The sequence below is a fragment of the Mesitornis unicolor genome, unplaced genomic scaffold (genome assembly GCF_000695765.1).
Source record: "Mesitornis unicolor isolate BGI_N332 unplaced genomic scaffold, ASM69576v1 scaffold36705, whole genome shotgun sequence".
In the NCBI taxonomy this organism is placed as follows: domain Eukaryota; kingdom Metazoa; phylum Chordata; class Aves; order Mesitornithiformes; family Mesitornithidae; genus Mesitornis; species Mesitornis unicolor.
Genome location: NW_010184154.1, coordinates 14,432 through 41,615, shown reverse-complemented (window position 1 = coordinate 41,615; position 27,184 = coordinate 14,432). Strand labels below are relative to the sequence as shown.

General features: G+C 37.6%; 1 protein-coding gene across 1 annotated transcript; it reads right to left on the bottom strand.

Annotated features, from left to right (window-relative positions):
- Window positions 1-1,963: 1,963 nt before the first annotated feature.
- Window positions 1,964-26,368, bottom strand: LOC104540542 (EGF-containing fibulin-like extracellular matrix protein 1). Its single transcript, XM_010184380.1, has 8 exons — window positions 26,215-26,368; window positions 14,319-14,441; window positions 10,526-10,645; window positions 8,010-8,129; window positions 6,457-6,576; window positions 4,820-4,943; window positions 4,485-4,680; window positions 1,964-2,525 (listed from the first exon to the last, which is right to left on the bottom strand). The coding sequence occupies exons 1-8, from the start codon at window positions 26,366-26,368 to the stop codon at window positions 2,367-2,369; spliced, it is 1,116 nt and encodes a 371-aa protein (XP_010182682.1). The 3' UTR covers window positions 1,964-2,366.
- Window positions 26,369-27,184: the final 816 nt, after the last annotated feature.

Below are 27,184 nucleotides of genomic sequence, written 5' to 3'. Positions count from 1 at the left end.
GTCTCAGGACTTACAGGGACAAAGCCACTTCAGCCTCCTCTGGACACCTGTCAGACCAGCTCTGCTGGATGTGAGAGAACTGCCCATATTAAACCTAGAAACAAGAAGAACATTGATTGCTTTTCAGAATGGACAATGCTGAATTAAACAATTAGGGAAATCAAAAGTCAGTGAACAACAGTGCTGATGCTGGGGATAGAGAGAGATGCTTGGGGGCCAGCACAGCTCATTTGTGATGACAAGACTACAGAGAGAGAAAATGTGAGTTGACAAACTAAGCATGGAGGTGTGCTGCTTGCCCCAAGAATTGCAGGGAGGAGGAGGTAGGAGGCATTTTGCTCAGTACTTGTGAGGAGCTGCCTTTCAAACCAAGAGGATTTGTAGGGATGATGAATGGGGAGGAATCCCTCTGGGGAGAGGAAGCAGCTTCCTCCAAGCCAAACTCTTTATATCAGAGCATTCTCACCTTGGAAAACACAAATTAAATACCTCTACAAAGCAATTGGGTTTGTATTGGTGAGCTCCTCTCTGGAGAGAGGGATGAAGGGTACCTGGGCTCTTGCCCCCCAGTTCTGGGGCCCCAGGCAAAGAAAATGTGATGCAGTGCCAGCACTGTTTTTTTGGCCTATGTCACAACCATGTGCTCTGACCCTTTTGGCAGATGAAGCATATGTTTAAAGCCACAGATGACTGCCTAAAGGAATGATCATTGGATAATGGAGTCCTGCTCTCCAATTTGTCTGAGCATGGGGGATGTGTCACTAACCCAGAGCGGTTGTGCCCTGTTCTAAGTTATATTCTGGAGTGAATTTTTGCTGTCTTGCCATGCAGGACCTCTGGACGCCAAGTTATCCAGCCGTGCTCATTGCTTCTCTTTGGGCACACCCCCTGAAAGTAGTCACTGAGGGTGACTGATATCCTCAATAAATATGAATCTGTGAGTCTGCACCACAAGAGGATTTTTTTTTATATACTATATGCATCATTCACAAATATTTTCTATAGAAAACAAATTTTTAGTGGAAAAGTGGCTCCTTCCTGTAAATCAGCAACTAACTAGCAATGTGTGTATGTTGGTATGTTTTTCCTTTTATTAATGTAAGTAAAACTAAAACTCAGTAGGTAATACATTTGTCCTTCTACAAAGGAATTGTGATTTTTATCTTCCATGAACCGATACTGTATGGACGGAGATCTGGGTCACTCTGACTCTGCAGAACTCAGTGGGGCTTTGCTGACTCCCACAGTAGCTGACAATTCAGCCCTGTAACGTAGCTAAAAAATTACTTCAAAGACTAAATACAATATGGTAAGAGAACTTTATTAAAAATTTTGTACATCAAAGGATTAACTACATTTTAAACAAGAAATAAGATTTTACATATTACAAAAGATGTTATTAGTTCTTGAATTAGAAATAAATTTTATGAACGCTGTACATGATACATCTGAGTTGTAAGAGCAGGAATAGGACTGAGTGCCTGAAAATATGATATAACTTAATAAGCAAATGCACTCAGTTCTTGGTATACAAGACAATTTTTCTGGAAAAATAGCATGTTAACTTCTGTCTGAAAATGCTGTATCCTTCTAACCAGGAACTACCAACAGTGTTCTCAGGAGCAAGCACTGACACATGTGCCCAGCGTGGTGATTTTTTATTTGGAGTTTCTTTCATTGTTGGACAAATTTTCTTCCTATGGTCTATTTTTCTTGAAGAGAGTAGAATATTATTCTGTGGTATGGTTAACACAATCTGCATATACAATCCCAATGCAAAACACATCTCATAATGTAACTTTGCCTCCAACCTAGATCTGAAAATCCAACTGACAGCACATAAATGTGTACAGAAATAGATTTTTATTGACTCTTATCTTTTGTTACAAAGTAGTTAAAAAGAAATATACTTTAGCTTATCAGATAACCATTACTGTATCATTCATACTATATATTTTTCTTCTTTTTGAGATTGTCAGTGTAGCTGCATTAGAATTTAAAATAAAAACAACACAGAAGATTGCCTTTTAATTACATGACCTATTTGGCTAGGAAGGGTGTGTGAAGTTTTACAGGATAGTATGAACATACAGTTCTCATACAAAAGCATAGTATGCATCTAGTCCAAGAAAGGTAATAAAAAAGATTTAAATCTTTATACAGAAAGTGACAATGCCCATGTTATACTATGGAACACATCTACTAATTTTGAATTACAGGTGTAATGTGTGGATTAAAGATATCAATTTACTAAACAAATCTTAAAAAAAAAAGAGAGCAAGATCTATAAATAAAATAGTAAGTGCTTTCTTTAAGATAATATTCTTTGGCTGCTTTAAGTGCCAGTGGAGGGTTATTGAAAACCACTAAAATGCGTAAGGTCCCACTATTATTGTTAATCTTAACACGGAGCTTGTACGATAATTCAAACTGTTGACTGTTAGCATCTCCAGATCCACAATGTGTTCTCTTGGTCCCGATAGTGATTTCACCAGTACAAGCATTGCGCTTACAGTGCTTGTTTGCTGAAAGAACAACAAAAAAATTTTAATTCAGTCAAATCTAAAACGAGTCCCTAGTTATGGCAGAGAGTGCTTGTGTTGCTACGCTGTAAAAACGCTCTGTCTCAGCACAGAGATACACAATGCAAGTATTCTTTTAACATTTTTAGATGGTCATGACTAATCTCACACCTGGCTTTGCTGCAGGGAAAACTTTACCTGACTAAGGCTCAGAGGAATAAACTGCACTGCAAAATCTGTTCCTGGTTATGCTGACTCTCCTAAAGGATGTGAAAAGTGGTAATCTATCCCAGGATGGTCTTTGTTTTTATCCCCATCTATCAGCTTTTAAAATATATGGAGAATAAGTAAAACAAGTGAGACCTAATGTCTTTAACAGTGATGTAGCTTGTTCAGTGAAGGGAAATTCTATCTCATAGCTCATACTCCAGAAGAAGTCATGCACACCTTGTAAACACAGAATTTTTGCAACCAGAGTGCCTATTGCCATCTCCTTCTTGCACCACTCGGAGGCTCTTTTCCCAGTCTGGGGAACACTGAGAGGCCTCATCCATGGCATGTTACTGGTTTGTTAAACAGCTTTGGAATTTACAGATGATAGTAAAAGGGTAAACTGCATTTCTCCCTTCACCTACTACAAATATTTTCTCACCATGTCGAATAAGCAGGGTATACAGATGAATCCAATCCATCTGTTGTATCTGAGGCCCAGCTCAGGGTTTTACTAAAACAATAGAAATAACTTCCAAGTAAGCCTTTATTTACTGCAGTCCCTTCGCAGGAATAAACATGTGCTTCCTTATTTAAGGCCTGTGATTTCTTGTTGGGTGGCAGCAGAAGATTGGAATTTTAGTCTAAAGAAAATCAGTCTGAAAGCTAGATTGGGGTCTAACCCAAACTAAAGCAGGTATCATTTTCTTTTAAGCAAATAACAGTTTATATTTTGGGGGAGGTATGGATTTTTGATTTGTAATAAATCCAGGGAAAAGGACTGGACTGTAGGCTATAGCAGAACAAGTCAGATGAGTACTTCCTTATTCCCATCTTGGGAAATGGTATAAATAGGCAATGCCATATCTTAGTACACCTCTTGGAGGTACTATCAAAACCCCCTAATCTTCAGTTTTGAAGAATAAAGAAACAAACCCAAAAACTTTCTAATTAATACAGTTCTGATTTAAGTTTTTTGTGCCAATTCTGTTTTACTAAGTGTAAAGTCACATATGAAGCAAAAAGGATTTCCCAGGAATTTGTGAATATTCCAAGCATCCAAGAAAATTAGATTTCTTCCAAAAAAAATCTTAAAAAGCAGATATTATAGACACTTTAATTAATGCTTATCTACTTGAATACATGATACCAACAGGAAATACTGCTACTGTAAGTAATTTGAACCTTGGTGGTTTTCCAAAATAATTGCAGCACTGTGAAAAAATAAAGGTTTAAGTATGTCTCAACATAAAACTTTATTTGAAAGCTGGCCTGAACTTAGCACTCTAGAAATCAGTGCTCCATCCCAAGCTATTAATGATTACTTTTCTGTAAAAAAGATAAATGTAATAAACATAATTGTACAAGGAATCTTTCTATAATCCTCTCCTAAATACATATATATGGGGTGTTGGCACAGAGAATGAAAAGCATAGAGCTATCTCCTTGGAATCTGACAAGGTTGTCCCAAGATTGCTAAATACCCATGATTGCAACTAGTGTTGTATTCGCTTGAAAGAAACAGTTTGATTCTCAGTTTAGTTTTCAGGTAGAGAAGTAAAAGGCTTTTTAAAATTCGGAAACCAAGCACATTTAATAGGGAAGTATTAAAAAGTTGATAAACTTTGGGATGCTGTGATACTCTTACAGGAACATCTGATGGAGCTGTCAAAGCGGCAAGGCACTATAACACCTTGGTGGCACGCATGGTTTGTATGCCCCACTCAGGGTTCAACTCCCACCAATACTCACTCTCAGGTAAAATTCTCCATTTTCGTTTCCAGACTTGATCCGGAATGTGTTAATAGTATTAGGGTAAATAGTGGTTGCCTGAATCTGGAAGATATCAGAGGGCACTGTTCTGTCTGAACGGATGCTCATGTATTTGTACACAACAGAGTAAGGCAGCTCTCGGCAAATAGCATTTGATACAGGGCAGACACAGCGGCTGAAAAACAAAAATGGATGAAACTGTGATAGCTGCAAACAAATGGTACTGGCTTTCTGTTGCATTTGATCATGTTGCCTGTTGAGGATGTTCCTTAAAAAAAAAAAAAAAAAAAAAAAAGATTAATTTTTCTGCTTACTTCTCAGATGTAAGGACATAGGGCTCTTGACAAGGATTTCTTGGGTAACAACGAAATCCCCCATGGTAATTCCAGCAAATTTCATCCTCTCTGCATTCATTAGTAGTCTCACACTCATTTATATCTAGGAGGAAGGAAAAGGGACTGTGTTAAAGCAGATGGAAAGGAGTCTGCTACAAAACCAAACATAACGTCTTCAATACAACAACCGAAAAAAAGCCACCTGCTTGTTTGTTGAAACCCAACAGGTTTTTGTGTTCTTTACCTGCTTTTCTGAGGCCTGGCTATAAGGGATTTCTCTATGTAGGAATGGAATAAATCTGTTTGAGTGTTAAGTCTAACTTAGTTTTTTAGTTGACTAAAGATACACATTAATTATACATAATGCAACTGTAGAAATCTTGTAAAGCTTCCAATTAGCAAACAATTATTTTGTAGCAGAAAATATTATGTAGATGGAGGAAAAATGTTTTGAGGAATAACAGTGATTTTCTGCTTTCTGCAGGTTCTCATTTTTGATTGCCTGAGTTCCATGGTCTAACTAAAATGCTTAGTTAATGGCTGCGTTTTAACTAAAATACCTTCGAAAGGAATAATGAAAACTTGTTTAATGTACAAAGCAGATCTTCCTTTTTTGCCTGGGGGGAAAAAAGCCCTGAATGGAGTTGGGGACTGCATTAATGCTCTATTATCTTGTCAGTGCCAGAACCTGACTACTCTCTACCAATATGGTCTCCTGAAATTAAAACAGTCATTAAAAGGGTTTATTCAAATGTAATCTCTCGGAAGGCACAAACAGATTTTTAGATGGTCAGAATAACTACCCCACGACGTTCACTATCAGCTGCTGTTCTTAAGAAAGGAAAGAAATTAATCTGAATTGTATTAAAAATATTAATTAAAATGAGTTATTTCCTCATCCCTTCTACCAATAATTAGCACACCTGTTTATTTCTAAAAATAATTACTGTTAAATTGCGTTCTGGATTACAGAAGCCATGGTTCTTGCAGTTAATATGTTCTGCAATAGTCTCTAATGAGATACAGAGATATTTAGCACCAGTGAGGAAAAATCACACATTTTAAAATTCTGGAATTCAGTAGTGCCTGACCAGAACATTTATTTTCTAAACACAAATTATCGAAGGTGCTCAAAAGCTTTCTAAATACAAATTATCAAAAGCTGCTTGCATTTTTTCTCCTGTTATCAGAGGAAAAACATCTTTAATTTCTACTGTGGCTGGATTTAGGAACCTCTATAAAATGCAACATGCTATAAAGCCATGTTTACTGTCTGTAAGAAAAAAAGGGCTGATTTTTTTTTTTTGGTGTATGATATTTATCTCTGAAACTTAAGAGTCATTACCTGGACACCCAAGACAAGTTTTACACGAGGGTTGCAAAAATGGAAATTTTGACCTAGGAATCTGAAGGACTTAAGAGTTTGAGCTCAATGATTCAAATAAGAATGAATATAAGGTATGCAATTAATCATCAAATGCTTTGCCAACATATCTTTTGCTAAAGTAATGGTAATCCTGTTATGAAATATAAACATTTTGATAGCAAGCATTCTTAGTCTTGCCTGAAATGCAGTAATAATGCAGTATTGAGACAGCAAAGATGAGGGCACCTACCTTGGCATGTTCTGCCTCCTACTACCTGGTATCCTTCAGGGCAGACACAGGAGAACTTTCCTGGTTCGTTGACACACTGATACTGACAGATATAACTTGAGGTTCTGCATTCATCAGTGTCTGCACAGAGCAAAAGACCCTAAAGTTATTGCTGTTTAACATTTACCTTGTTACAGAACTAAATATAATATCTAAATGTTGGTTCTAATAGACAAGAATGAATTCTGTCTAAAAAGAATAAGCTATCAAAAACGTGAAACGTACTGCTTAAAGTCTCAAAGGTGCAAACAGAAGGGCCAGTTCTACTTATGTTTTATCAATAAACCTCCAAAATGAGAACTTTGGATTTGAGGAAGCAAAAGCGAAATTAGACTTCAGAACAGGTTTGGGAAAATAACTCTTGAAATAATTTATACTGTTAGTATTCCAAAATGTGACTACTTTCACAAAAAACCACAGATGTGAGATTAGTTAGTAAGGCAAAAATATTGCTTTTGTACTTGTGCCCTACACTAATGGAGCAGCTCCTTGGGAAAGAAGGGAAGGCCTCTTTTTTTTTTTTCTTCAAAAAATATTCAGTGTATACCATTCTCTTTTGCTTTTTTATTCTTGTGTAACCATCAGTACCTTGCTAGAGAGGTGAGGTGTGACGCAGAATTTAACAGCACATGCCATTAACCAGAAATTAAATTAAACCTATCAGAACCAGGGCATGACTTGGAAGACAGCATAGCTCCCTCCTACTACCTCTGAGGCTCGAGCCCAGCTCTTGGTTTTATGCCAGGGATGTCCTTGGAGGCTGCATACTTGCTGCTCCCTCTTCTGTTCACTTGCAAGTAGGATTAGCTGAAGAAGTTGAGAGGGAGCATCTGTAATAGCTCTGCTGGCTTGTTATAGAGGGCAGTGGTAAACCAAAAAGACCTCTTTGGCTCAAAGACTGGTAGAAAGGATATGGGTTTTAAGGGTGAGATCATCATGTGTCCAAAAGGAGATTAGAGGACCCCTGTGGGGACTCTGGCAGAGGAAATAGTGTTGATTGTATAATCATCAGGAGACATGCTGTTTGTATACACAGGCTTGAAAGCACCTCAAAAGTACAATTGTGGCTTTCTTAAAAAATTTGAGGTTTTATTTTCAGAGGAGCTTAACAACACACAAAATTGCACTTGTTTTAGGTTTGCATTCCTTTCCAATTCATTTAATGGTCATCAGCATTAGACCACACACAATTCAAGTGAGTTTGTAAAATAAGTATTCAGAAGCCTCATTCTTGCCAGCTGTGATCTGAACTGTAGGAATGTCTGTCCTACTTTGCACTTAGTGGTAAAGAGAGATACCTACATCTATATGTACCTGACTGCAGCTGCAGCTACTAAGGTGCATATTAGCACCCATATTTGCAACAAAAAAATAAATGTCTTGAGCGTTTTGGCTACAAATTGCACCCACAGTGTGGCTCCACTTGAATTATAGCCCTTAATTCTCAGAAAGACTTCTGGGAAAATAATTATTTTAAAAAAAATCATTCCTTCAAGACAAAAAAAAAAGCTTACCTTCACAGTTGATTCTGTCACTGCTTAACTCAAACCCTGGATTACACTGACAGATGAAAGAACCCAGTATATTGTAACACTGTTGTGCACATGGGTTATTGGCATCACATTCATTTATGTCTGAAAGGAAAAATTACAGATCTTTATCTTGTGTAGCTGGTAATTAGGCTGATTAAGTGGATTAGTCCTTAGTCTGGGTCTATTGCTTAGCAGAAGCTCAGTTGACTCTATCAATATAGATCTGCAGCCACTGGAACAACTTCAGATCTATACTCTGCATTCCATGTAAGAAAAGAGTATTTTTCCAGGAATGAGAGTTATTCTAATGTGTGATGAATTCTTCCAAAAATGTTTAGTGTGGCTATTATACTCCACATTCCAATGTCTTTTTTTCAGGTATGCAATGCCAAGTCTCTGTAAATAATTTATATAAGGAACACATACTGATAAGACCTCTCAGCATGCAGTGGTTAAGATTTATTTGAGCTATTTATTACTCTTAAAATTTGTTCTTTTTAAATTCCATTACAGTGGAATACAACATGAGCCTTTGAGGCCAGTAGAGTTCTGCAGTGCTCTAAGGCCTAGACCATATTGGGGGAAGGTATGTTTTTATGTTACATTTTTTCCACGATGTCCCCATCTTAAGAACATATATAAGAACACTGTGGTATGAGAAGAGAAGCAATTTTTAATGGAAGGTTTATATAACCGTAATCACCTCTGGAATCTGTAACACTTGTTATTCATAGGCTGCTGACTAACTGCTGCTCCTCTGTCATTTATAGTGTATTTTCCCTTGTCCTCCCCTGCATGTTTTCCATTTTGTACTTGTGTTTATCAGATCTAACCATTAATAGGGAGCTGCATTTGAAAAAAAATACTGAGTTCATGGCTTTTGGAATTGCTTATAAATGTCAACAACACTCAGTCATTTACAGATACAACTGAAAACTGACAAAGATGACTAGATCAAGCATTTGCAAAAACTAACCCAATGAGGAGGATATTAATTTATCTATATGATGAACCTCCTAGTCCTGAAAATATATGGTAATAGGGGAAACCCGAGTACCAAACTTTTTCCTCCTTCTTTTACTTAATTTTTGGCAATAGCGCAAAGAACGTACATAACAACAGTGCTACCAGAAGGAATAAATAAGCTAGCCAAAGCCACAATTCTGTCTGTTTTCCTTCCAAGAAATATTGACCCTCTTTCGATATATGCAAAAGTTGTGACACAAGTCCATCTGTCAAGTATCACTTCTGCCAGATGACTTGCAGACGTGAAAGTCTGCCCTTATGCAGCAAGCATTAATTTACAAATTCTTTTCTTAAGACTTACTTCACCTTTCCTGGTGGGAGTATGTCTTAGACTGGGAGGCTAGAAAGAGTCAGAGAAGGGGTTTTTTTTTGGTGAAGCACCCAACAAACTGCGAGCTGTCATATGGATTCGTAAGTGTAATTGGACAAATACACCTTGCATTTGACCCATGGAAAGGGTCAAATGAGTAACAACTTGTCGTGTGGTTACGTCGAGTCCACATGCAATATCCTATCATTTGGTGAAAACCAAGAAATGCCTCTGTCACTTCAGTTCTATGTAGTGTGCCAGGATTCTCAATAAGGTATGGCAATACTTGGAAGGAACAGTAAAAGCTGGAAAACCCAGACTATTTTTCTATTTTTTCTGTATATGTATACAATATAGGGTTTATAAATATACATATACACACCTATACTATAGCCATAAATAACTGAGTATCTCCATCACCCATCCTTTGGAATTTCTTGTTTTTACAGCGATTCTCTCTGCACTTCAGCAGTCATGGTCTCCTTTTTATTATTATTCAAATTCTTCTAGAACAGAACTTACGAATTCAAACTCAACAGTCTTAAAGTTTCACTGCAAGACTTCCCTTAGTGTTTTACTTCTAAAAAGTCACTCTTCCTTAGTGACCCTCACTTTAATTTTTAACATTACTTTTTAGATATTCAAATGTGCCATTTACAGATGCTTTCTTTCCTCACTACATTTATTGTGTGCTAAGGATGATTACACTTATCTGCAGAGGTATAGCATTGCTTGCCCTGGTTTCCAGTTCCAGCCTTTGTGGCATGAACTGGGAATAACTTCATGAAAGCCAATGATAATGCAGAGTGATCCAACAGAACTGAAAGAATAATTAAATCTGAGATGAAATAATAAATGTAAATAAATGTAAATAAAACTTCCAGGGTTCCAGATGTCAAGCTAGATGCTCCTCAGAAACCTGCTACACCAACAAAATAACAGGTTTTCGATAAGGGTCTAGTTTTCTCTCTAATCTTCCTGTACTTCTCAGATGACTTGCAAGAGAGCCTTTCAGTACAGTCACTGGTATCTCTTACTGCTTGGTATTTACTGCCTTTAAGTTGGGATGAAAATATTGAAATTTCAACCATGGCAAGTCATGTCTCAGTATTTGTCTCTACTGAGTGAGCTCATGTGTAAGTACATGCAGAGGAGTTCTTACCTACACAGGTGTGGTTGTTGGATGCTAATTGGAAACCAGCATTGCACTGACAATAATAGGAACCAGGAGTGTTCACGCATCGATGGTGGCAATATGGAGGCAGGGTGCATTCGTCAATGTCTGAGTTATCGAAAAAAAGAAATTAGTGCAAATGGAATCACAGCAGCTTACTGTTGCTATCTTGTGTCCAAAGAAACTGTAGTTAATTGCACTTGATTGAAAGCAGGAAAAAACCTAATTTTCTTCCAGCCACTGAGATCAATACACATTCAACTTAATTTTTTTAAATTCAGTTACACAGTACTGCTTAGTCTTGTTTATTTTGTATAGGTAACGCCCAGAATGTTTTGTTCTGCTTTTCAACCAAGTTTTCTCATGATCAGACATAAACCTCATAACACTGTGAATGTGGCTTGTAGCTCTTGTTTTTCCAATAACTCACACCCAGCACTCTTAGCATGTATTAAATATTTTCAGCTCCATTAGGAAGAGTTTGATATTTCTGTGCAAGTACAGGAGAACAGCAAGATTAATGAGCCTGCAAAGGAAATGGGTGCTTGTGCTTTTGTGGGGATCCTGCAGAAAGTGGCTTGCTCCCCCAAGGAGCATTGCTCCTGTTCCCCTCCCTGCCTCTCCTGCACACCTTTCCATACTGCAGCACCAGCACCTTCTGGCTACATGCTCTGGTGCTCAGGCAGCTGATCAGAGTGGCTGAAGTTGGTGCTACCTCAGGCAGTATTAACTTCCCACAGACTCTCCTGGCAGATTAGCCCTGGCTTTAAGGTGGAGCAGGCTGCCTTTTCAAGTTTCAGCATTCCTAATGTGCATTGGAGCAGGATTTTCACCTGCAAACCATACAAAATGTGCAACAGCCCATTCTTTTATCTTTCTGCATTTTAAAAGGTGTCCTTGCATTCTGGAGGAGATACTGCCTCTGTTTTTTGTCTGAAAAACACTTTTAAATGATGCTGATTGTGCATGTATGTGCAGCAGCCATCTTTAGTTATGGCCTGCTTGAGCTTGGTGAAAAAATCTGTGCTGCATTCTGTACATGTACACAATGTGAGGTTTCAGAGGCTCAACGCTCGGACAAATAAGACCAGTTTTCACTGGAACAGAGAAAGGCACTTCCCATATCCATGCCAGATCTTGAGTTTCGTACCTCCAGCTGTTTCCACCATAAATGTGTTTAAAAAGAGGCCAAGACTTTTTTTTAATAATGACAAAAGTGTTTGTTTTAATATCAAGTGAAAAAATAATCTTTAGAAGTTAACCCTTTCTTTGTCAAATTTCCAGTCACCACTGGAGGCTAAACATAGAAGTGGAGTCTTTTGGATGGTTCTGAATGAAAATACTTACACTGGAAAATTCCTGGCTATCTGTACAGTAGCGATGGTTGGTGTAACTTGTTTGTTGCAAAGAAATTTGGAAGTAGAAATGGAATAAATTAGGAGGTGTGGCAGATCTCTTCCATCCTTCACTTTTACATGACTAAGCTCTTACAAATTGCTGTTTAAAGATCTGATTATACATCTAGACATGAGCAATGCTATGCTGCTTAGGCAGTGCATTTATACACATAAGTGCTTCCAGGACCTGACTCTAATTCAGTGCAAGTTTTCCTTGTGGAATTAGGCACATCAGCTCCATGCTGATCTAAGGGCTAAGTGTAATCTAATCAATTTGGACAAATCTTCCCTTTGAAGTAATACTGGAAAACAATTCATTCTCTCTGTAGTCCTGTGTTTCAGAAAAGACTAATTTTGCAATATGTGAACAAGCAAATTTAAAAAAAAAATACCAAAAAAAGACAGACATGATAGTGAATTCAGGTTAAAATCAATCAATTGTTAGAAATGAGTCCTTTTCTCCCTCTACTTTGAAGCCAAAATAGTCTGGAAAAATTTCTTTCAAATTTGAGAAACATTTCCTCCCATATGGAGAATCTCTATCAAGATCTGGCCCCAAGAACATTTTCTGGCTAAGTTGTTATAAAATCCCCACAGACAGGCTTTATTCTGAAATGCTGACAGTACTAAGCATAGGGATATACTTATAATTTAGGTCAGTGTGTAATATGTAACACAGGTGTTATTCTTGGTTTTGACCTAAATAGGAGAAGAAAAATTTCACTTTCCAGACATCTTCGTGTATACATTTAGATGCATAAATGTATTCACATGTAGATATAAGGGTGTATTATTCTGCTTATTTTCTTTTGAGCGCTGTAATGTGTCATGCGAGACTTTAAGTACCATGGGTCTTGACATTAAAAGTGCTATTGCACAGCAAAAATATACTTATCTACTCTAAAAAATCTAGATAAACCCTAGATATTAAAAAAAAAATCAGTGACCTATCAAAAATATTCCTCTACCTACATTCCAAACTACTCATCCTACTCTTGCACAGAGAACTGAGAAGGATCAGATACATCAGTGTTTACACCAATTTGACAGTTCATGGCCTGATCCACATCTACTAAGAAAGAGATAAGATCTTTTGGGTTGATTTCTACAGCCCTTGGCTCAGAACCCTAAAGTGTGAGCCATGCCCAGAAATTTAAGTCAGTCTTGAGGTGTAGTGAAATTTCCTCAGTTTCTTTCCTGCAGCTCTTGTAAGGCAGTGACTCCCCATAGCCTTAGCAAGGCTTTTTGAAAGAGATTACAAATAAAAATTAAAAAATTCTTAAACACTTTCAAATGTAGGATCCCTAACACAAACCACAAGAGGAAAACCTGAAGTTCTGTTGTTCCTGTTCTGCTGGGGAGGAAAAAAATCAACAAAAAAAACCCCACCCCCAAAAATAACCCTAACAAAAAAAAACCAAAACAAAAAAAACCCCAACCCAAATAAAAAATAAAAACAAAACAAAACCAAAAACCAACCAACCAACCAAAAACCAAAAAACCCAAATGCTGTTCTCCTAGGCTGCATAAAACCAGTGTTGTGTCTTATAAGAGGCAGTCTTGAATATCACCTCATGATGTATATATTTGATTCTCTTATTTCATAGTCGTTTTTATTATCTCTGAGAAACCTAAGTCTTAAGGCTGGAGTGCCTATAAAAGCAATTCATCCATTGAAATCATGATTAAAGAGGTGTTAAATAAAGGCTGAAGGAGAACTGAAGGAACAGAGTAATGGCACTTCTGCATAATGTCCCCAAATGAGGATGGAATAGGAAAGACGCAGTGTTTACACTGCACTTGGATTTAATTTAATGCCATACTTGTATAGGTCCCAAGGGCGCTAATAGTTTATTTTGGCACAAAGAATAAAGGGCAGTGGCTTATAAGTTGCAAATATCCTATACCTTCATTCAGAGTTTCCATCTCTTTCATTTATACTTGTAAAACTGAGTACTGCAACAGACTGTGCAAGGGGGCTCTGCAGAGCAGGGCTTAGGTCTGTGTGAAGGTGGTGCTTGGTCCTATAGATCTGGAGTCAAGTCTCACTGAGGTCAGTGCACAGACATGCTTTAGTTTGCCACTATAGTGGAATTATGACTATATCTGGGACATTAGGCAATACCCCAGTATAAACAATAAACACGATGGTAACTATTAGGAAAATTAATCTTGTGAAGGTCAACTCCAAGTGTTGATTATACTTAAAATAGTTTCTAGTTCCATGTTGTACTGATTAATTATTACGATAAAGTGATTCTTCTACTGCATTTCAAAGTTATATAGCTATTTTACAGTACACACACCTATACACTTTATAATCAATGTTAAGTTTGCAACTGTAGATAATGAAAGAAAATATTTTAGTCTAGAGCAACACTTACCAACGCATTGGTCCCCTCGTTTCTGATAGCCTGAAGGACACTGGCAGCTGAAGGATCCTCTTAAATTGACACATACTTGGTCAGCTCTACAATTATGGGTTCCAGTAGCACATTCGTCTATATCTTTATTAGAAAAAACCCAACAAAACAAATGCAATACTAGTTATAAAGTTTGCTTAAAATATTTAGCCTGTTGAAATGCTTTTCATGTCTTCAAGCTACCTATAAGTGAATGCAGCAAAGTTCAAATATACCACAAAGATGTAGTCTCAACACTTCCACTTGCAGGACATAAAATGTTACCAGATTTTTAATAGTTTTTAATTCTGATATACTGCAGTTGGAAATATTTTCAGATATGGTTATTTTGAACAATCAGATGCTTTTATTTGTCAAATACCATTAATATTTTGTACTTGCTACTACAAAACTTCCTGTAAACTTCTTGCAACTTTATAATATTTTATCATTTGACTTTTTTGTTTCATTTTGTTTTCCCTATGACGGTTGTTTGCTGCATGCTGAATTACTCTGGAAAATTTCAGCAAACGTAGTTCAGCCCTTTCTCAGGAATAAGATGAGTTAGAAACACGTTGTTTTGCTGATACTAAAAAGACTCTGGTGATCTCTTTTGCATGGTTCCTGTGCTCCGTACTTTGGACAGGGACTTGGAACTTGGTACGTGGTGGCCTTCTCATCAGGAAGAGATCTGCCTCTTGTCATTCCCATGAAAATTCCCCTAATTCAGTCAATCTGTTAAAGTCTTTGGAAACAGTTTACATGTGTTTGTATTTGAACAGTACTGCTAAAATGCAAATACTAGACTGATACTTTTCAGTGTAATTCAGGAAGCTTTTAGTTCACACTAAATGCAGGTTTATACAAGTATAAAACCAACATTTTGATTTTGCCTATTCATTGTAACTGCTGGAGGTACTTAATTAAACTGCATGTGCTGACAAATAGGTTGCTTAAAGTGGAATTACAATTTGCTTTCTCATCTGAACATCCAAACTGTTGGAGAGCTTTTTATTGTAACTTAACACAGTACAGTGAAAGGGCTTTTTAATTTTGGCATTGTACACAATTTGGAGACTCTAGGCTGAATAAACAAATTCCTTAAAACTTATGATCTCTAGTTTACAAATCTCAGCTGACCTCTCTATTTGTATAGGCACTGGGGACGTTAGAACATCACCAGTGGCAGATTCTGGGTGGTGCTTTGGAAAAAATGATAGATTCTTTCTCATAGCAAATGAAAACAATTTTGACCACAAGATTCAATAGAAAATAAACCATCAACAGTTTGAATTAATTCTCAAATGTCCAGATATTTTACATGTGTCTTCTCTTTATCTGACAGGAAAACGGGTCCTTTTATGTTTGCCTGCTCTTTGCATTTCTGCATAATATCAGTCCCAAAGCTGCTGTGTCGATGCAGGACTTGCTGACTGCACTGTTCTGTCCTGACAGCTGAAAAGCACATTCTCAGGTGTAAAGACTTTCAGGGACTACAGCTGGCTGCCTCGTACCAACCTGACACGTCATTAAATGCTGGAGCCAAAGCACAGTGGAGTTCAATGCAAGTCTTTGCAGGGACTTCACTGGGCTTTGCATGTACTCCTAGTTTCTACAAAAGTGAAAATAAATTGGCTATAATACTTACACAGTTCAAATCTTTTTTGTTGCAGAGTGTACTGGAATAAAGAAAGTTTATTTGATCTTTATGTGAGTAAACTTAACATAAGCTACCTTTTAAGATGGATTAGTTAAAATGCATTAAGTTTTTATGTTGCCATTTGCATTCATGGCTTGATTTCCATTTAGCTTAATTTCTATGGAATAATAAACTACTCCAGCTAAAATGAGGCAAAGATTGACTTATGCATTCAGGGTCTTTGATTTTTTTTCCCCAATGGTAAATTCTGTTTGAAATAAAACAGTTATTCAAAAGTTGTGTTTTAAGGCTAGCTGCCTCCTCATTTAGGACCTCTTGGAGGACTGGATGTTATGGCCACAAAGATCTGTGTTTATAAGAACAACCTTTTCTTGAGACTTCTTTCAAGGAATCCTTTAGAGCTCTCCTAAGCTTCTTAGTTAAGTTGGGACCCTGAACTGGGTTGCATACTGACTGTGACAGTATATCTTGTCTGTCTTCTACATGCCATAAGAATGCATATCAGTATGTGGCATATTTCTGGTGGACTTCAGAAGAGCTTTATCAGTATTGTTACTTTGCATTGTCATGGTGCTTCTTGCTATTTTGACTGTCTTTACTGGATGGCTTTTGTTGAGATGTGAGTCTCTAGGCAAGCTAGGGAAACAAAAAATGGAATGAGGTACTGATGGGCATTGAGTTTTGGGTTGTGGTGGTTTTTGGTTTGTTTGGGATTTTTTTGGTGGATTTATCTACATCTTTACTGAACTGCCTACGGTGGGGAGTGAAGGTGGACAGGAGAGCAGCCTCTAGCCATTACTGGGGAAGGGCAGTAGGTTGCCATGCTTGAAGCAGTTCTGCTCACATCTGTGCAAAGAAATCAATAATGTTAGAGGAAGGCTGATGGCCTGAAGATCAAGTTTAAGCGCTTCAAGAAAAATACTGTGGGAGGAGAACAGGGAGCTATGCTACAAAGGTTTCAGTGCTGGAACATTCAGTTCTGAAATTACTAGTATTGTAATAATTAGACATGTCTACTGTTGTGACTGATACAAGGGTGAGGAAGTGAGTGGAAGATTTCAGTGCTGAAAGCGGTGCCAAATGTGAATTGTATTGGTGTGATACCAGAAGCAGCCCAGCCCTTGTGGAGTACGGAAAGAAGCACTGGCGGATTTTGCAATGTGATGTTGCTGCACAGATCTCTGCATCTATGCTTTTGGTCAGTGAGGCCCAAAGAGAAGTCTTAAGCTTCTTGGCACTCGATGTGACCTGAATCATCCTCCATTAGAGAAACGCTCTTTTTTCCAACTGTCCTGAGAGTTACTGGAGCAATAAGAGGCGTGGAAATCATAGGGAGGATGCAACATCGATGTTGGAGGTCTTCTTGAGATGAGGCAGATCAGCTCTGTTTTTCTCCGAGGTGGCACAGGTAGAGTTATCTACCAATACCCAAACACGCTTCTCTCCCCATATGAAATATTACACTGGTGTTGCCGTTATAGATCTGGGATTCCCACATATGTGTTTGTTCATGGTTCTTGAATGGGTAGACAGTCCACCTGCAGTTCTTTAGGAACTGAACTGACTAATCAGAAGCTTCCAGGTTGTTTTCCCAGTTATGTCTCCTCTGTATGGAAATCAGTAACTCCCAGGTCTTTATTATTTTTCTAGTGTAAATCAGACTTTTTCAATCCATTAGTTTCCCAGCTTGTTTATCATAAGTTGCACAGTGGCCTCTGATTCTGTGACAGCGAACTGGAAGCTGCATAAATTCCTGCTTTTAGTCTGTATCAAATGCAGTAATATGGGGATGAGATGGTGGTTACATAAAGCACGTTCTTCCTTAAATTCTATCATCTCATTCCATTTGATCTTTCTTGACAAAATCCTGGGATAGAAGTGTGAACAGTAAATGAGGCTATTTGGGATCCATGCCTTTGGTTTCTGTCTACTGCTGACACCCATGACCAGACTTATTTGGTATCTGTGAAGATACAGCAATCTGGGGCAAGGGTGTGATAAACTCTCAAGGGAATGTCACAGAGCTCATCAGCTTTAATCCTAAGAGCAAGATAAATTTGTCTAACCTTTTCTTTCTAGCATGAATGCTTAATAATGTGCTACGTGCATGTGTATTTACAATAATTAAAATATTAAAACAAGACACTCCACTGCACACACTTATCTCTCTGGGGAGAGGGTGAGAGAACAAACATGTGACAGATGTTTGTCATGTTGCTTAATGCACTACTGGAAAGCACTCAAGATACCACAGTGATGAGTGCAGTATAAGAAACAGATCTAAAAGAAAATAATGGGCTTTCACATGCTCATTCTTGAGCATCTCTCCTCTGTATCCTCATTTCCAAATTTAGTGTCATCATGCTAAAGTTTGTTTCTGTGTTTTAGCAACTTATGCCACAGATGAAGCTTCTACCTTAAGCAAGTATCTTGTAAGCCATGCCTGAAAATACCCTCAACTCATTCCACAATACTTTTGTTTAGATCTCATTTCTAGATGTTACACATGCATTTGTTCACCCAGGTAGGCAAGTGAAATTACATTGGTAACGAGTAATGAAAATGATCTTTGCTTTTAACATTACTCTTTCTTTTGTTTTCCTTTGTATTTTCTTATCTCAGCTAACATTTTAAAAGGTGGTGCTGTTCACTACAGATAAGCAAGTGCTGTAAGTTTGTATTAAATTGTTAAACAACCTGAATGGTATTTGAATATTGATTCATGCAACCTGTGAAATACAGATTAATTCTTAAGCTCACTGTATGTCTGAATCTGATCTGAGATGCTGCTTAGACTTTTGTTCCCAGTTGTTCTCTGGACAGTTACAACTTGTGTAGTTGGAAAATTTCCTTGAAATAGCCTGGGTGTCTCTTAACAATCCTTTTGCAGATTGAGCTTACTTGAAAATGCAGCTGGGTTACCATCAGTATCTTGATCACTGTAATAATTGAACTCAGATAATTACATAGTCTTTCAATAGGCCGATAAGCAAACTTATTATGGGATTTATTTGTACTTTAAATAGTTATCAAAATTTAACAAAATTTGTAGAATGTATCCGGATTGAGTACTTTACTTTCTGTATGTTGTTTATAGGTTTCACATCCAGAATACTACACTTAAAGAATGTGACAGTTTCAAAGTCAAGTACTTATATACAAAACAGAATTCAAGTTTTTCGAACAGTCTGAATTTATAGATCCATTAAGCATCATGACACAGTCTTTAATTACATGAATCTTGTATTCTGTTTTTTCCACAGGCTTGTGCTCAGTCAAACCTCACCATTCCCAAAAGGGGTTAGGTGGTACGGTCCTCTATCAAGTTGCAATTTTTACTGCTAAATAAAAACCTTGAATTGATGTAAAGAATCAGAGTCAATAGAGAAGGGAGGGAGAAACATTGTGATTAAGGACACAGGTGTCTCAATTAAATTACATGTAAGCCCCACTTCCCTTTCAGAAATGTTTAGGGAAGTCATCAACTGTACTATGGTAAATATGGCCATCAGACTCCAAGACTCATTCTAATAGATGTACCGCCTTTTGCAGCAATCTCCAGGGCTATTCTAGAAAGGTCATTTTAGAAGACTTTCATATTGATAACTATCTGCAGGTTAAGATAATGCTCTGTTTGAAGTTTGCAGGCTGCTACAGTAATAATGAGAACCATGGAGGGAAGCAGAGCTTGCTCCTGTATTCCTTCAAAATATAAATCAACTTGCATTTCATAGTTATAATTCCACAAGCCTCACTATTAGCCATACCCAGTGATTCCCTCATTTTCCAAAAATGTACCCGCACTCCCTCTTGAAGTGATTTACACAATTATGTACTTCCATTGCTGACTTTGGCAGCCTGCTCTGTATTTCAACCACTAGTTGTGCACAAAAATTTTGCCTGACCTGCTTTTTAGCTATAGCTTTCTCTAAATCTAGTGTATGGTTCCTTGTTTTAGAACTAGTTAGTTTTTTTTCTGCTTCTCTACTGCAGTCCATTCTGTCAGGCTCTTATCTACATCCATAAAACTCTTTCCTAGTCTCTCCTTCTGAGCTACAAACCTGGCTCCAGTCCCTTCACGCTGTGACTCATTTTTCCCAAACCCCCTGACTCATGCTGCTCGCTCACTTATGCAACAGCTTAATCTCTGTAATTTTCTTCCTATCATTATGAGAAGTACATAAATCCATGAGATGCATTTCACCAATGCTTCGAACTTTTGCAAGAAAAAAAAAATACAATCCACATCTATCCTTCATCTAATTTAAGCCACTTAAACCTTTTCTGCTCTAGCTCATACCTGTATGTTGTGCCCAGAGCTGAAGAACTGTATTCTTAACTAACTCCCAGAATCACAGAATCACAGAATCGCTCGGTTGGAAAAGACCTCCGAGATCATCATGTCCAACCGCTCCTGTCTACCCCCTAAACATATCCCTAAGTACCTCGTCTACCCGCTCTTTAAATACATCCAGGGATGGTGACTCCACCACCTCCCTGGGCAGCCTGTTCCAGCCTCTGACAACCCTCTCAGTAAAGAACTTCCTCCTTATCTCTAACCTGAATCTCCCTTGGCACAGCTTGGTGCCATTTCCCCTTGTTCTATCCTCCATCACCTGGGAGAAAAGACCAGCACCCACCTCTCTACAACCTCCCAACTCAAGTATGTCTTACTCCTGGGGTTGAAATGCTGAAGCTTCTTGCTGCTCAGCAGCTCTCAGCAGACTGCAATTTACTACAGCATCTTCATGCTCTCCTTCTTTATGCAGATATTCATCTGTTCAATCAAGTCACAAAATGTTTGTAAGTTGCTTTCGCTATTCTGGTCTGTATCAATCTTGTAAGCAGAATATTCAACCAGATCAAAAAGAGGGCTCTTAAAACAGCCTTACGGGATTAAAATACTTATTTCTGCCCCTACTGAGCAGCACCAGTGGATCAGCTTTTGAATGCTTTATACAAATCTAAATCCAGAATGATTTCACCAATGTCAGTGTTGCACTTGTCATTGACTCCAGCAAAGCTGTTCTCCATTTGTTTTGAATATAAATTATATTTAGTTGATCAGTTTCAAGTTTTTGAGTTCTCTGTATGAGTGAGACCAGAAAATGACTTGGTGTATTTTTCTAATAGATTCATCTGAACTGAAAACAGTGCCTCCCACGTAAGCAATGGCACCAGCGAGTCTGGTATCAGACATACAGTGATCTGCACAGTACTGCAGGTATGATGAACAATTTTCTTCAGGATTCTGTAAAACATTTCACTTTCTGTCCACTTCATTAGCTTTCCTTCTGTCTGAAGACATTTTACATTAGTGTTTTTCAGAAATAACCAGCTGAAGTTAAAATACTTGAAGAAATTAGACGACTCTAGTTCTTCCATGAGTATGGGCTTACTTTATTTTACAAAATTAAGTATTCCGTCCCTTATTTATGTTTCTTATATTGTTCTTGTAACTGAAGCCAAGCTCGCTGCTATGTTGTTTCCTGGATCCTCCCTGATCCTTTCTTACACATAGGAACAACATTAGCAACCTCCAAATTCCCTGGTTCCCTCCCCAGCGTTAGCAAGCTATCAACAATTTCTGTCAAAGGCTTTTCTATTTCCCTTGCTACTTCCTTCAACATTTGGGATGTTATTCATCTGGGCTGGATGCCCAGACAACTTTTAACTCATTGGTGCTGGGAGGCTGCGCTTTGCGGTGGTAAATACCAGCAGAAAACCTGTTACATAACATCAGGTCAGTAGGTACCAAAAGCCTAAATATTTGGAGAAATTTCTCACTTCTGGAGTGGCAAAACCTGTTAATACAGAGAGACTTGCACTCTATAGTGCAGTCACTATCCAGTAGTGTCCTGAGGTAGCGTCTATAATTCTGTACAGCTCTGCAGCAGCCCATAAACTCCCTCATTATTGCTGGTTTTTTTCTTTCCCTTTCAAAGTTTCCTTTGGCCCTTTCATGTTAAGTATATGGGACTGATTGCCCTGGTAACAAGTTTTCACAGTTGAGCGAATGTAACCTGCACAAATACTCATTTGCACATGAAAAATGTATGTAAGAGCCAAGACCTACATTTAAGTAAATATTTGAAGTAGAATGTTTAAATTAATGAGATTTTCATGAAAAATAGCACAACTTCTTTTGATGTGCTGAAACATTTCCCCTCTCAAATTTGAGAATTTGAGAGTACAGCAAAGCAAGTTCCTTGTCCATTTGTCTTTTAGTACTCCTGGACATCATGGCACAGCAAAATAGAAGTAATGCAAGGTATTAATGTAGAAAAATGTACAAAACAAAAAAAAATCAAATAGTAGTTCCTTGCATGACTTCTGTATTTGGACTACAAAACTGTTAGCAACTGCCATGAATCTGGGAAAGGTACAGGAAAAGCATCCTTTTATTTGCTCAACAGAGTTAAGAAGGGATCAAGCTCTAATAATCAAGTCTGGCCTGCAGTACTTTGTCACAATTTTGTATTTTCTTTGGTATGTCCATACTGAATTGACTTATCACATAGAATAGCTAAATAAAGAAGTGATCCATAGCTTTCAGCACTAGAACATCTCCCACATGTTTCTTTGGGAGTGGCAGGCAGCTGAAAAGGGAAAAAAAATGAATGAAGCTTTGAATTGATGCATTACTTCCTTTCTCCTCTACTCTGCCTCCATCTGTGATGCTACCTTCCCTCTCTAGTGTATGCCATGCAGTCTGTAGATCACACTGCAAAAGGTAAATGGCTTATAGTTCTGAGAATTTTTTTACTTTGAAGACAGAGATGCCATATGCAACTGAACATGCTCTTTCTATCCTGTATCTTAACACAAGACAATTATTTTAATCATCATATTCAGGACAGGATTTCAGTGGTGACAACGTAAGGGTGCTTAACCTGAATCAGTGCCCAAGCATCTATTCCACTCCTTTGCCTTCTGCACAGTAGCTGTCCATGCTGGAAATGGTATGGCAAGGTAAAAAGCCTAATCCTGTATTACAACTTTTCCTATGTTGTGCTATGTACTTTTCCAGGTCCCCACCAGTACAAACCATGCACTATATCAGAATGGTTTCTGATAAAAAGATATACTTTATCATCAAATCACAACCACAGCAAATTAAATGAATGTGACACATAAAACACTGCTCTAGTAATACAGTAATTAAAATGATTATTACAAATAAAAGTGGTATGCTAATGTGACAACACAGTCTGACATAAGGCCACAGAAACTATTCCTAGAAGATTTTCTATCTAATGTTACTTTAACATGTATTCTTAAAACAAGAACATAAGTATTAATATATGTCTTTCTGTTTAAAGTTTCTCAAAGGGAAGAGTGCTTTTTTCCCCAATAAAAGACCACAATGTTAACTATTAGACTTCTTCCCCATCAAAAAGAAAAATATTCTGTGCTTTCAATTGATCTATATTAATTTAAAATTTGTAATTTTGGCTTCATTTCTGCCAAAGTCATAAATGGAGTCATACTTGCTTTCAAGTTACAATCCAATAATTCAGTGTAATGTATCTGCAAGCTTCAGAGTGCTTCAAAAATGTGAGTTGTCATAATGGTAAACTTTTTTATTTACATTGCAATAGCTTATTTTTACTTTCAGTAGAGTATTTCCTGCTGTTGCTTTCCTGTGACTTTATGCAGAGGTCTAACAATTTGTGCTTTTTGGTTCATGCCTGCCTAAGTGAGGATCACCCACCCATGATGACCAATACACTTGGACTATACTCAAAAACAACAAGGGTGGATTAAACTATTCCATTATTGCAGATGAAAGAGTTTTCCCCGACATCTGGCATATCGTCTTCAAAACTGATATGGAACAATTCCATAAATGCAGCTTAACATTGTTTTTGTGAGTGTTCCAAAGTATTTTTAACATGAAGAAATAGCATGCAAACTAATTTCCTATTTGAAAGTAAATGTCTTGTTCTTATTTCTAATTCACTCAGTTATTAAAAATTAAAAAAAAGAAAAAGATGTTCACTTAACTTGAAGCATACAGTTTTGTTTATTTAAGTTAATGGAAAAGCTAGTCAGTGTTTGATGTAAAGCTGCCCCCTTGCTTGAAAGAAAACCAAACAACTGGTTATGAATTATGAATATCTCCTAATAGTTTCCAGAATTATCTGAAGGATGTATTTTTTTTCTTAATTACGTACACTTAAAAGTTCCAAGTTCCCTATTCATTTCCATTTTGTTTATTTCTCTCCTTGGAAACCTCATAAGCATTTTCCTTTAGCTAGGCTTGACTGAACAAAATATTACTGCAACAACCTGTAATATTAGAGAAATAAAGGCCTGAAAGCTCACTGTGGTTTTTAATTAGGAAGTTGAAGAATCACTCATTAAATCTTTGCAAGCCTTTTCATAGCACTTACACTGGCAGCTGCTGGGTCCCTGCAAAGGAAAACACAAACTTCTACCTAAAAAGTGTGCCTCAGAGCACACTTTAAAAAATGACTTTTATTCTGAGACAACACAGAAAACAGTTTCTGCAAAAAAAATCTTGCTTGTCATGTATGTTGGCATGTCTTCAACTGTTTTAGTCCTAATCAGACCGTTCCTCTTGTGAGGAACCACAGTGTCTCCTTACGGTGAGGGAGGCATCTCCCCGTGGGAGCTGCTGGCAAAGGCTCTGCAATGGGGGATGCAGCCTAGTGAAAAGCTGGTCTATCTGTGTGGCACTACCAGGGGCTGCGTGTCCTTCTGACAGCACGGGCAGCTACTTCTCAACTGAAAACCAGCTAATAAACACAGCAAGCAAACTGATGCACTGAGCACAGACTGTGTGATACCCAACCCTAGCCTGAAATACAATAGCTGGTGGTCTTTTTTTGAATATTTTTTGGTAGTGAATGCATAGTTCATCAGTACACGCTTTGCTAACTTAAGAAACAAGGGACCTTAAGATATAAGGGACTTAAGATATAAGACAAGGGACTTTAAATATTTGATATTAGGGAACAATATTATCAGTAAGATCTTACTCTCCTTGAGCTTTTGCAGGCTGAATGAGCTGTTCTAGGAATTGCAACTGTAGTTCCCAAGCTGAGAACATTTAAGTTCAAGTTGAGTTCAATGGCAACTATCAGAAGGAGAAGGCTTATCTAAATGATGACATTGTTTTTAGAACTAATCATCCTATCTGTTGGCAGTACCAACATGCTGCAATCTCCACAGCTCCCTACGTAAATAAGCAGATTCCTGATGCCGTTCCAACTTTCAGAAATGCCTTTGAAGGCATTATTTAGTTATGAATTTTTCCTACATGGTTATGTGATACTTTTAGTGTGTTGCTGTATGTACTCACAGATGCCCTGTTTTGAAGAAATGTATCTAAAATAGATTTACTTTTAAAGTATATTAGGTGGGCGCTGGTCTGTATTTTACCTTCTTGTGAAATAAAAAATGAAATGGTTAAAAGAAATCGACTTTCATGCCTTCTACAACTTTTGAATGATAGAACAAATTATGGAAATAGTACTTAAAAGACACATCAGTTGATCTGGTCCAAAATATACTCTAGAGATGGGAGGGGATTGGAAGAGCTGGAATAGAAAAACAAAATGTTCAGGTTGCACAGTTCAAGTAAAGTGAAGAGGAATGGATGTGCAAAAGTTAAGATTCCTGTGGCAATATCAATTTGACTGTGCTACAAACAAGCAGTGTTATATGGTACTGATCTAACAAAACCATCAGGAACAGTATATTTTAAGTTTTTGTTTGTTTTGCCTTAAGAATTCACATTAGTTGGCTCTCCACTTGAACTTAAGTGGAAAATCCAATTTTCCATGTAATTCTTAACATGAAGAGGCTTAAAAGGTTTTAAAAATTCTTTGTTTGAAAGTGGATACAAGAGACGAAGCCAGGCAAGATCAAAAGAGAAGCACTAGCGAAAAAGAAATCTATTATTTGAAGGTAAAAGGAAAAAAAGACTGTATGAATATTTATGAAGGAAGAAAAATGAACATCAAAGTTAAAAAGATGTATCATGATAGAGGTGACTAAGTGGAGGCTAAAGAAAAGAACAGGGAAAAAGGCAAGGCACTTATATAAGAGCCCTACTAATGTAGCGGCCTTTCACTTACAGAAACAATGTTTATTAAACACTTTATTATCATTCAGGACTAGCAGTGGGATCTGGTTAGACTGCTAAGGTGTTTTCTATGCTCACTTTTTGACCAGAGAGCTGGTACGTACCTGCCAATGTCTGTATTTTGCCGCTGTTTTTCTGATTTAAAGTATAATTGGAGCTGCTAGAAGAATGCCTCAATAGCAAGTGCTGAGGTGGTGCCGTGCGCCCTGTGCAGCGCAGGAGAACGTGACCTGCTGCGGTTGCACGTGCCTGGGGCATGGCGAGAGTAGGACATGAGCCCAAGGGCTGTGGGCAAAGGGGGGATGGATAAGAGGGGTAACTGAAATAAATTGAGGCTGTGCAGGCTACTGAAGACTATAAGCTGGAGTGGAGCTTGGAAAGTATTTGTTGTTCTTTCAAAAACCTGACAAAAAAATCTTAAAACTGAAAATTATTATTATTTTTGGCCCCAAACTAAGATTTTTCTGAGGTTTAGCCACATTTTTTTTTCTGTGTTCGGGAACAAAAAAGACACCAAAAAAATACTTTGTTGTTTCAATGAGCCAGTAATAAATAAAAACTAACATTTTAAAAGCCAGAAGTTTCCTTGGGAAGAAAGAGCTATTTTTTCTTCCAAAATTACTTTGCCTTAAAATTGTGATTGACTCTGCTCTCAGGCTACAGATCTGACTTCCCAGCTGCCTTTAAGCAATCAAGTAGAAGTAGCAATGGGGACAGCTTTTCTCTCTCTCTCTTTTTTTTTGGTCTCTGGCTCGGAAGTTACATGGGTTTGCCTCAGAATAGATGCTGTGCTACCATAATCCTGGCACTTTTCACTGAAATGAGATTTCGGCAATGTTTCCTAGAGTAAGTAGAGTACTCCTGAAGTCTGCTTGCAGGGCTGTGGGGAATGTAAATTGCAGCAACCTGCTTTTGTTTGTCTGAGCATGTGATTTTTAAAAAAAGAATATATTTTTTTAATACCTTGTGATCTTCACAGACTTCTGGCGAAGCTTAAAAGGTTAGTTTGAGAAGGGAGTGGCTATCATTTGTTTAGAAAGTAAATAGAAAAAAGTAGGCCAAATACCAGTAAAG